Source organism: Balaenoptera musculus, chromosome 20, assembly GCF_009873245.2.
Source record: "Balaenoptera musculus isolate JJ_BM4_2016_0621 chromosome 20, mBalMus1.pri.v3, whole genome shotgun sequence".
Classification (NCBI taxonomy): Eukaryota; Metazoa; Chordata; class Mammalia; order Artiodactyla; family Balaenopteridae; genus Balaenoptera; species Balaenoptera musculus.
Genome location: NC_045804.1, coordinates 917852 through 930694, shown reverse-complemented (window position 1 = coordinate 930694; position 12843 = coordinate 917852). Strand labels below are relative to the sequence as shown.

Here is a 12843-nt window from a genome sequence, read left to right as displayed (position 1 = left end):
AGATGTATGACAAAGACCTGAATTCCTTAACATATAAATTGTTCTTAGGAATCACAATGAAGACAAACAATTTAACAAAAATATGGAAAGGTATAAGAAAAGAAAGCTCACAAAAGTGAAATTAAAAAGACAATAAACAGACAAAAAATATGTTCATTCTCACTTACAATAAAAGCAATGGAAATATCAAAGCAGCAAGATGCTATTTTTCATCTCACAGATAATCAAAAATGTTTATAATTCAGTGTTGATGATAAAATGGGAAAATAGACACTCTCATACACTATTGGTCCAAGTACAAATAGACCTAACCTTTTTTAATAGTTTATTAAGATATACATAATTCACATACTATAACATTCACCCACTTAAAATATACAATTCAATGTCTTTTAATACATCAGAGAATTATGCAACATCACCACAGTCTAATTTAGGACATTTTCATCACTCCAAAAAGGAACTCTCACACCCACTGGCGGTCACTCCCTGCTCTCACCCAAGCCCGCAACCTGAGGCAGACATAACCTCATTTTAAGGGCAATCTGTCAATGTCAAGCAAAAACTTAAACCTGCAACCCTGTTACTGGGCAATTCGATTTCACAGAATTTATTGTATAAGAAGAAATATGCAATACATAAAAATATACACAGGGATATTCTTGAAACACTATTTGTTGTAGCAAAATACATAACCTCTATCCCTCAGTAGGAATCTATATTAATAAAATGTGGTCCATCAGTAAAATAAAATACAATGCAACTATTTAAAAAGATGATGCCATACTACTGATATAAAAAAATCATCAGAATATATGTTAGCATTTAAAAAGCAAAATGAAACAGTATATAGAGTATGCTCTAGGATCTTATTTGTATTTTAAAAATGAGATATTCCTGGAAACTTTTAAAGAGAACACACATTAAATTTTCTGCAATGATTACCTTGAAGAGAAAAGATCAGGTGTTGAGGAAATGAAGATTACTATTTTATTTAATATTTAATACTTAATTTTAAAATAAACTTAACTCACTTGAAACAATGCTATTTCTTATTTTTAAAATGCCACCCAGCAACAACAAAAGCATTTGTAGATGAGAACATGTACAAGACACATCAGGGTTGTCTGATGTGAACATGCAAGAGCCTGCTGAATTTCAAAACAGAAAAGCATTTATCCTCATGCCCATAAGTATATGTCTAACAAAAGTGACTTAATCAAGTAGACATAAGATCATCCTTCTAAAGGATAACTACACACATCACAGTGTAACTATGCATTTAAGTTTAGGGAAAAATCCAAGTTAGAAAACTATCTCTTGAAAACAGACAAAAATATTAAAGCGGTATGGTTGGTATTTTCTTTTTCGTTATTCTTTTTTTTTGGAAATGGACTTTATTTATCCATCTATTCATGCACCATTCTAGAAAGAATTTGAGACAGTTACATAAATATTGATATATACAAATATAATAAGATTAAAGTACATAGACAACAAATTGAAAAGAATATGAAATAGAAAGAGACCACTAAGGACAAAGATTTAAGACAGCACACAAAAGTACATGTCATAAAATATCACAGTTGCTGAAAATATGCTGTGGAAGCTCTGATCTTTCTAGTGACCAGAACAGGAGAAACACCATGATCTCTAACAGTTATATTATGTTTAGCATAGAGATACACATGTAATTCAGGAAAATCAATGTTTTTCCTAAAGTCTGAATATCTTTCTTTTAATGATTAGTATTCTCTATTTCAAAAATGAAAATATTAAAGAACTATCTCCTGAAACTGAAAAAAACTTAAAAAAACCCACATGTTCTGTATTAAAAATATAATTAGTCTTTTTATATTTACAAAGGCAATCTAAACTGCTACCTTCCTCTGCCTTCAAATGGCTCCTAATTATCTTTGCCTTTTTATATTCATTCTCATTTTTGCATATAATACATCCTTTACTTGTACCTTATAATCACATACAATGTTCATGGCACTTCCAAGCATTAATTTTTATTTTAGAGGTTAAACTGTTTATGATACTAAACTTACAAAAATCCATTATTTCAATTTACCATGTAAGACATAATTCATTACCCCATAGAAATATTTAGAATGCATATAAAGACAGACATATAAGGACATTCTTCCCAGAATTATTTATATTAGTAAAAACTCAATCTCAATACCCAACAATAGGGATAATTTAAATTAACTGGGGATAATTCTATAATATGAACTATAATACAGCCATTGAAAATAAATGCTTAGGAACAATATTTAGTAGCATAAAATACTTGAGTTATACAAAACAATGTATATGATATCATCTCAATTTTCTAAAGAAAAATAACATGTTTACAGGATATATAAAGAAAAGACTAAAAGACAACCCAATGATATTTTACCAGTGTTTTTATTTCATAGATGATTTTATTTCCTTCTTTACATACGTCTATATTTTCCAAATTTTCTTTAATAAAAATCCACAAATTATTTTATAATCACAAATACTACTTTAAAAGAAAGATGAAACTAAGATAATTCTCACACTGGGGCAACTCAGCATATACTTTTAAATATTTTAGGATGGAGAAAAAATATGATCAAAAAATTTCATCAAAAATAGTCAGACTTGAGGACACAGGGAGTGGGAAGGGTAAGCTGGGACGAAGTGAGAGAGTGGCATGGACATATATACACTACAAACTGTAAATAGATAGCTAGTGGGAAGCAGCCGCATAGCACAGGGAGATCAGCTCGGTGCTTTGTGACCACCTAGAGGGGTGGGATGGGGAGGGTGGGAGGGAGACGCAAGAGGGAGGAGATATGGGGATATACGTATGCATATAGCTGATTCACTTTGTTATACAGCAGAAACTAACACAGTATTGTGAAGCAATTATACTCTAATAAAGGAGTTAAAAAAAAAAGTCAGAAATGACTATGTAGCTATACAAAGAGTTATTTTAGCCAAAATATACACTGGATATATTTTAAGACATGGTGTAAGTTGATGTTTACATGCAAACATCTCAATGACGCCACAAATATTTTTACGGTATGCCAGAAAGAAAAACAAAAACATAAGGGTGCGGAAAAAAATAAAGCCACACACATTTAAAATTATGAATCTCAAATGCAATACACAATAGCTTTAAGTGTTTTCTCTTTCAACACGTATGTGGGGAGCCTTGGTATGTTTACCCCTGACCCAAGATGTCATCATAAAGAATAAGGACATTATTTCACGAAACACCAAAAAAGAAATTCAAAAAGACACCAGGTCCTTTCAATTATTTTAAATATTCTATGGTAAGCAGTCTCAACAGTAAAAGGAAAAGGAAAAATAGTCGGTAATGACTTAGAATGACGTGTAAAAACAATTAATGACAATTTTTTTAAAAGGAAAGAATTTCAAAACAAGAGTTCCAAAGAAGGTGCATCTGAATGTAAGTATTACCCTCAAAAACGCTTTTTAGAGTGTAATTTCTTTTTATTTCAACAGGTTCTTCAAAAACACTAGCAGTGCACTAAGAAACAAAACCCTGCATGCCTTAAACTGGAGCTATAAAACGACGGAATATTACTGAGACCAGCAGCAGTCACTCCACCAGACTGAAATTTAAAACGGGGGGGTGGGATGAATTGGGAGATTGGGATTGACACATATACTCTACTATATATAAACTAGATAATTGATGAGAACCTACCCTATAGCACAGGGAACTCTACTCGGTGCTCTGTGGTGACCTGAATGGGAAGGAAATCTAAACAAGAGGGGATATATGTATACATATAGCTGATTCACTTTGCTGTACAGCAGAAACTAACACAACATTGTAAAGCAACTATACTCCGATATCAATTAATTAAAATAAATGAATACTTTTTTTAAAAAAGAAATTTAAAAGAAAAAATAGCGCTTCCTCCTCTGTTATCAACAAAAATAAACTTATACGCTCATGATATTGTATGGGATATCTAAGAAAAATATCATTCTGTGATATTTTATAAATAGGATGGTAAGAAAACTCTATCATGTTGAAAACACCCAAATTGAAATTAAATTTCAGAAATTCTTAGAAGCCTCCCATTAAAATGAAAGAAGAAAATGAAAGATAAAATTATTGAAATAAATTAATTAGAACCATTAATCTAAGTCCAATAATATTTTTCACAGTTTGCCCATTTAAATAGTGCATTACCATTTACAAGTTACATACATACTCACTGTTCTCATTTGACTTCATAACAACCCTGTTTAAACAAAAATTAAACTAATATTCTTGACTCCCCTGGGTCATATAACTAGAAAATGGTTAAGGCAGATTAAAGACATAATTTTTCAGGTTCCTAATCTAATTGTCTTTCGTCGTACCACACAGATGACCAGTGTTTCATTGGTGTCATAAGCAAAAATAAAATAATAATGATGATTTTTAAATTTTCCAGAATAAAAGTTTTTAAAAGAAAATAATAAAGCAAATTAATGACTACTATTATACATGTGGAGTACACAGGTACCCAGACTACAAAATCTTCCTACTAATCCTGTAAAGTAGACACCTCCCAAGTAAGATGAAGAAACTGAGACTCAGGGAGGATAGGTATCTGCCCATTTTCACGTAGCTGGTAAGGAGGATTTATATCCACATATTCTTGACTCCATAGCCTTTGCTCCTAACCAATAAACACCACTGCCTCTTTAATAATTCTATTTTCAAATGATCAAAGAAAGATAGTACATTGTGTCCCATAGCAGCTCTAGCATAGCTGAATTTAGCAGATCAATTTAAAATAGTAGAAACAGTAAAAATAGTGAAATTAGAAAGATACATTATGAGGAAGTTGAGATAAAGAGAGGATGAAGGGATTCACTGAGGTCAAAGATACTGCTTCTAAAACCTGCCATCCCCCCCAGGCCCTGATAATCAGGAATTGATAGGCCTGATAATCAGGAATTGATAGGCCCTGATAATCAGGAACTGATAGGCCTGATAATCAGGAATTGATAGTCAGGAGAGAGCCCCTCAGCACAATCTGTCCAGCAGGCCTGGAGCCAGGACACACAAAATGGAAGACGGGCATCACAAAGTTGAAGACAACCCTCCCTTACCTGCATCAGTATTTTATATCCGTACCAATGACAACCTCTTCCTACCATGCATCCTTATTCTAACCCGAAAATTCACATTACACAAAATACAAAAATTGTTTAATAAATTAGATATATCAGAAATATCTCGATCCTACCTCCTTCTCATGCATTCGAGACAGTAACTGATCATCCTGGAGACTGCTGGATTTTCTCAGGCTGAATCTGGGAGTCATCTGTTGAATGAGGAAGAGTCATTCAATACTTTTTCAGGCCTGGTTTATCAAAAAGTAAACTCTAAATTGGCTGAAGTTCATGCCAAAATAACACCAATATTGGAGAAAAATAGTGATTTATTCACTTCCAAGTGATAGGATTAATAGGACTATTATGCTTCATAATGTGGACTTGTATTATTTTCTCTAAATAACTTGAGGATTATTTTCTTTTAAAATATCTGACCGTAGGAAAAGTTCAATGCATTTCTCACCTACCAAAGTAACTGGGATAGGCTTCTGTCTCAGGTACCGAGGATTTTCTATCTGAAAATTTTAAAATAAAATAAAGACATTAATATTTGAGTTTTAATTAAACTATAATGAAAATGTTTTCCATATGTCTTAATATTTAGTATGTTTCTTAGAATGGGTATTGCATAATATATTTTTAGTGCCCCACGAACAAATAAAATATAAAGAATAAACTCCTCTGTGCCATAAATGCACCTGCATGACCCTCTCACAGCCTAAGCACCCAGCCTCATCCCCACTTCTCCTCACCTCACATTTCATCCCCCAGGACCCTGAATGATCTACATCACCAGAATACGGTAGCTCTTCCTGTGCCTCTCTACCTCTGTCTACCCCTCTGACCCCTATAAGTACCCTCCTATCATCCTTCAAGTCCCAATTTAATCGCTACACTCCCAGGCAGATTTGATGTATGAATCCTTAACTTTACCTCCATAATAAGACCTGGAATACAAAATTCCTTTCGGATTCCTCCTACATCTACCTTTCTATCCCCCAGCATACCCTATGTTCCAAGGACACCGAACAACTTGCTTTACCTTGAAAGTACTACACTCTCTCCCATATCTGAGTCTTTGCAACCTGTGAAATCATTCTCCCAACTTCTTCATGTGGTTAACTTATTCCAGACTCTCAGTTCAGGAATGTCTCCACCAGGAAATTTAGTTAACTTCCTACTACTGCAGCAGTACCCTGGAGGTTCATCTCCTTTTTGTGATCTAACATCTATCTTCTGCAAAAGATTGTGGACTCTGAAAACAGACTATGCCTGTCTTGTAACACACCTATCCCGACATCCACCACAGGACCCAGTAGGTAGTGGGTGTCCCACAAATATTCAGTAAGAAGGAATAAAGGAAGGGAGGGAGGAAGGACGGAAGAGAAGAAAGAAGGAAAGAAGAAAGAAAAGAAGGAAGGAAGGGGCAAACTGCACCTGATCCCACCCTCTTATCATCTCCTGAAGTACGCTGTGTGTCTCTCATGGCTCTTCTGTTATATTTACGTGTTTATCAGTATGTCTCCACATCTGTCTTTAAGCTCAGTGAGTGCAAGGATGATGACTTCTCAATTTTGTATTCCTGGAAGCTAGCATAATACTTAGCATGTAGCAGGCTTTCAATGAAATATTTATTGAATTAATGTACTATATGATCAATTAGAAACACTGATTGTTATCTCAACTATTTGATCCACAAATGAAGTGATAATTAAAAATCATTATCATGGAATTCCAATCTCTTAACATCATAAACTCACAATTTGCTACATGGATAACCTCAAAATGTACAAGAATATAAATGTAACACTAATTATGACTTCAACCTAGGATAGTGGTTCTTTCCCTGAAGTAAACCATTAGCATCAACTGACAAACTTTTTCAAATATATATTACTGGGCTCCACTCCTCCAAAATCCCACTGTGTTTTCAAAAAGCTTCTCAAATGGTGTATTATAATTAATAATCATGGAAGATGAACAATCCACACTCAATTTGACAATAAAGTTCGGGGTAAAGAATCAATTAATCAAAGAATATAATGGCAATGAAATTAAAAATAGAACTTAATCAAAAAGAATTTTAATATAGGATGAATAAACAACAAGGTCCTACTGTATAGCACAGGGAACTATATTCAGTATCCTTTAATAAACCACAATGGAAAAAAATATGAAAAAGAATATATATATGTATAACTGAGTCACTTTGCTGTATAGCAGAAATTAACACAACATTATAAATCAACTATACTTCAGTAAAATTCAAAAAAAAAATTTTAAGCCTCTACAGCAACAGATAGGATCTGAAGAATAACTATATTTCTGCACCTAGATTAGAAGAAATTTACAAAATAATTTCTTTCACCTGGAGGCTGGTTCCCATAAAGTAATGGCAACTGCCTGAATTTAAATTTCTCTCCCCATCCTCCAAAAATCCATACAGATGAACAAAAAGAGCACTTATTTTTATTAATACCCATCACCCATGCCTACATCGCAACAAGGAGAAAGAGATTACAAAAAATTCGAATAACATATAAGTGGCCAAAGAAAGATCACAAATCAGCAGAATTAGATCCTAAGCCAAACCTGAGTGATAACGTGGAAAAAAAGCAAGTCCTGAGGGTCCTACTAGTGGTGGGACATAAATGTCATCAAATATTGACCTGTAGAAGGAAAGTGGCTTAAGTGGGTCAGACAAAAAGCCTGAGAGATGAGAGTGCTGGAGACAGAGGAGTCAAAGAGGGTCACGGGGTGTGGGCCAGAGAAGGCAGTCTCAGGAAGCAAGCACTTCTGCAGTAGAGGGAGGGCCCTGGAAGGAAGGCTGTCCATGACGAAAAAAGAAAAAGGGGCTACAGAAAAGGGCCCTATGGAAACAAGAAGAAATCAAGGATTCTGAAGACAGGCCAAAATGACAACCACAGAAGGCACCATCTACTAAAGATACTGCAGTTCAGTGGAGCAGGAGAAGGGAGCCTTCCTGAACTAAGAAATAAAGTAAGCTACCCAAGCCACCACTCTCATATGCTCACTGGCTATTGCTTGTTCAGAAAAACCTAATAGAAATAATCATGAACAGAAAAAAGAATCTGATGTCCATAAAAGCTTACTATAAAAAAAATAGAACATCAAAATCAAAACCTGTCAGCAGAAGGAATCACTTTTTTAAAAATCCATGAAACAGGCTTCCCTGGTGGTGCAGCGGTTGAGAATCTGCCTGCCAATGCAGGGGACACGGGTTTGAGCCCTGGTCTGGGAAGATCCCACATGCCGCGGAGCAACTAGGCCCGTGAGCCACAACTACTGAGCCTGCAGGTCTGGAGCTTGTGCTCCGCAACAGGAGAGGCCGCGACAGTGAGAGGCCCGCGCACCTCGATGAAGAGTGGCCCCCCGCTTGCCGCAACTAGAGAAAGCCCTCGCACAGAAACGAAGACCCAAAACAGCCAAAAATAAATATAAATAAATAAATAAATTGGCACTTAAAAAAAAAAAAATCCATGAAACAGAAGAAAACTGTCATACAGCCCCCCTTTTGACTCCCCTGTCTGCAGTGCTCTGATTCATCAGGCTTTTTTGGACAGCCCACTTAAGGTAGGCCACTCTCCTGCAGGTCAATATTTGATGATACTTACATCCACTAGAACAATACATATTCAAGTACAAGTTTTAAATAATTTCAGGAAGTTCATAAAGAACACAACAAATAAAGACAAAAAATAGAAAGATGTTAAGTAGAGGCTGACCAAATAAGAGCTTGGCAAAGTTGCCGGATGCCAATATGTAAAAGTCAGCTGCATTTCTATAAATTAGTAAAAATCATCTAGGAAAAAAGATGATTTTACAAAGACATCATTTATAATCATAAAACAATATATAACTCTTAAAAGTAAATCTAAGAGGGCTTCCCTGGTGGCACAGTGGTTGAGAGTCTGCCTGCCAATGCAGGGCACACGGGTTCGAGCCCTGATCTGGGAGGATCCCACATGCCGCGGAGCAGCTGGGCCCGTGAGCCACAATTACTGAGCCTGCGCGTCTGGAGCCTGGGCTCCGCAATGGGAGAGGCCGCGATAATGAGAGGCCCGCGCACCGCGATGAAGAGTGGCCCTCACTTGCCACAACCTAGAGAAAGTCCTCGCGCAGAAACGAAGACCCAACACAGCCATAAATAAATAAATAAATAAAAATAAAGTCAGACAAGAGAAGTGTCTGATTATTAAAAAAAGAGAGAGAGACCAGCAGTTCTCAAAGCTCTTTGTCTCAGGATCAAAATTATTTAAAAAAAAAAAAAAAAAAGAAAACATTCATAAACCCTTTATGGTGAAAATAATTAAGCTTTTTCTGAAAGACATTAAGACTGAAATAAAAAGAGTTTGAAACCATGTTTTTGGATAGCCTCAATATTATAAAAATGTCAATTCCCCTTAACTAGATCTAGTGACTAAATTTATCCAAACCAAAATCTCAATAGGGTTTTTGGAAAATTTAATAAGCTCATTATAAAATGTATATAAATAAATAAAGGGACAAGGATAGCCAAGACATGCCTGAAGAAAAAAAATCAAGGTGGGTTGCCTTACAAGACATAACAAAACTATAGTAATGAAAATAACTCAAAGGAACTAACTGGAAAGTATCAGAAATTCAAATATATATAAGAATATGATTCATGAAAGATATAGCACTGCAAATTATTGAGAAAATAAGGATACTTTCAATAAGAGGAAGAAAATAAGAGCAGATCCCTTCCTCACACCATGTACAATAAATTCCCAAAGGATTAAGTACTTATAATTAAAAGCAGAACTATAAAAACTTTCAGAAGACAACTGAGAAGAATGACTTCATGGTCTTGGAGTAGAGAAGATTTCTTTAAACAACACATAAAAAAAGTATAAACAAAAAAGAAATAACAAATTTGACCACTTTAAGTAAGAACGTCTCTCTAAAAAAAATACTATAAATAAATTGAAAAGGCAAGCCGTAAACTGGATGGAGATATTTGCACAAACAGTTAGTCTACACAATGTGTAAAGAAGTTCTTTTAAAATAAAAGAAAGAACAACAGTCCATTAGAAAAAAAAAAATGGGAAAAACTTGAGACACATTTCACTGATGAGGAAATCTGAATAACATAAACATGAAAATATGCTCAATCTGTTTAGAAATATGAAACATGTAAAGTAATACCACAAAGAGATGGTATTTTACAGCCACTAGATTGGCATACATTAAAAATTTGACAATAGAAGTGTTCCAGACGTGGAGCACTACTACTCTTGGGTGTATGAATTCGTGCGTTTACTTTGGGAAACATTTATTAAGTAAAGATAATAATAAAATCTACTGAGATATCATACCAGAGAAAGAGGCATCATCTTTAGTAAATAACACTGTACTATATACACACAACTTTTTGAAAAATAGAGGCAGCAAATTTCCAGCAGGCAGCAAAGTACACTCAATAAATATTTATTGTCTGAAGGTATATATATGAAAAGTAAGTAGCCATTCTCTATTTTTGGAATGGAGAAAACCAGCATAGAAAGTAAGTCCTTCAAAGATACATGCATATAAAACCCTAATTCATGAAGCAGAATTAAATATAAGGGGGAAAATAAAGGAAGAGGGAAACAGAGAATTCCCAAAGATGCTCAAGCTCTAATTAAGCTTAAAATTTAAAACCAAAAGCCAAGAAAACCATCTGTGACTTATTTTTACCTGGCTCTACATTTATAAGCAGGGTACAAAATATTGGTTTAGCTAATTACAATGTAGCCTCTCAACTATGCAAAAATAACTCCTATTTCATCCTCTTCATCTTTAAAAGCCATTAAATACAGAAATTAAGGACTCATCCTGTTATCATAAATTTCCTCTCTCAAGTTGACCAAAAAAAAAAGTCTATTCTAATATTTAAAAGCAAGAATGAACACTGTAAACAAGTATAAATCTCCTGTTGTTGTTATTCATTTACAATACATTGAGTTTGTCTCATACCCACTTTTAATATGTAATGAGAACTATGCATAGTAGAGCATGTTCTTTAGTCTATTTGAGGGAAATAAGCAATCTATTTTCTGATTTTATAACAGCAGCCAGACGTGCTTTGAAGTTAAATGTTCCCACTTTGTAATCCACAAGTAACATGGACTTGCAGCAATCTGTAAAGTCTTAACATTTACTTTCTTCATGCTCTTTTAGAAGACTTCTTGTTCCCTCACAATACCTCAAGAAAGAATACCACAATAAGGAATGTCCAAAATGGAAGATAAAAAGAACTTATGTGAAACATTAAAGTCTAGCAAAATATTATACAGAAAGCAAAGCCAAAAATAATTTAGTTCCAATAGCATGAATAAATCACGTGACAGAACATTTCTTGTTTGAAAAACAGAGTCACAATAATAAAATAAATAAAAATTTAAACTAGACATAAATACAGATATCTGAATGCTCTCTAATGAAAACTGGCTTTTAACATTTTATTTTGTTAAGTTTTTTTAGCAGAATTGTTCGGTTACAAAGAGTTCTGTCAGTTTGTTTCTTCAGATTATTCAGGACTTGGTCAACCTGACCTCCTTATAGACTAACTAATGTTGATCAAATAGAGATGCTCCAAGGTTCCAGAAAAATAGAAGGACACTTTATCTGACATTTAAGCTGTCTTAGAGGAAAGGACATTCTCGGGCAATATATTACTAGCAGCACAACTAGAATAAGCGTTTTTAAGTAACAGCATCCGTCAGAACTGCCAAAACTCTTTCTATAGCATAAAATAAATTCAGTCATCAATGTCAAATCAATTATGCTCCAAAATAATGTTTTTAAGTCAATATTTTAGAACTTGAAAAATGTTTTCCACAGAAAAAATACTACAAATGAAGGTTCATTCATTGGTTTACTTACATTTCAACAAACATTTAATGAGCACAAATGAAATACAGATATAGACATCAATCACTGCCACAAGGAAAAGCAAATAAGCCAAAGGAACAGAATGGAAACACACATGTACTGTCACCTGATTTATGAGACAAGTAACACTGCAGCGCAGCAGGAAAAGAATAGTCTGCAATAAATGTGAGTGTCACCTGGATACTTATAAGGGACAAAAACAAATCTTAACTTCCTATCTTACAACATATACTACAATCGGCCCCAGATGGCATGTAGATCTAAACAGAAAAAGTAAAACAATAGAGTTGTTAGAAGAAAATATAGGAGAACATCGTCAGGAACTCAAGATAGTCAAAGACTTTAAACAGGACAGAGAAAGCATTTTTTCATGAGATGAAAATGTGAAAATGAACAGCATTAAAATTTAAAATTTCTGTTCATCAAAGACACCAGTAAGAGAATGAAGGAAAGCAACAAAGTGGAAGAAAATATTTCCAATACTATATTCCAAAAGTAGTCATCCAGAACAGATACAAAGCTCTTACATATTCAGAAGAAAAAGGCAGACAACCCAACAGGAAAACTGGCAAAGTCTTCAGCAAGCACTTCACTCTGAGAGGCTACCCAAACTGTCAGTCAACATATGAAAAGGCATCTAACTCTATCAGTCATCAGGAAAATACATATTAAAAGCACACTTGGCAATGTCACTAACCACTGTCAAGAACGGCTAAGTTTTATAATTAAAAGAAAAACTAACTGACAACACCAAGTATGGAAGAGAAAGTAGAGGGGCAGGAACCGGTACACGCAGCA

General features: G+C 34.4%; 1 protein-coding gene across 1 annotated transcript in view; it reads right to left on the bottom strand.

The window, feature by feature from the left end:
* Positions 1–12843, bottom strand: part of CEP112 (centrosomal protein 112) — a 437864-nt gene that overhangs the window by 382691 nt on the left and 42330 nt on the right. The window contains exons 7-8 of the mRNA XM_036835732.1: positions 5595–5642; positions 5259–5336 (exon numbers count right to left, since the gene is read on the bottom strand). Coding sequence (XP_036691627.1) covers positions 5259–5336; positions 5595–5642 — 126 coding nt within the window. The remainder of the gene's footprint in view (positions 1–5258; positions 5337–5594; positions 5643–12843) is intronic.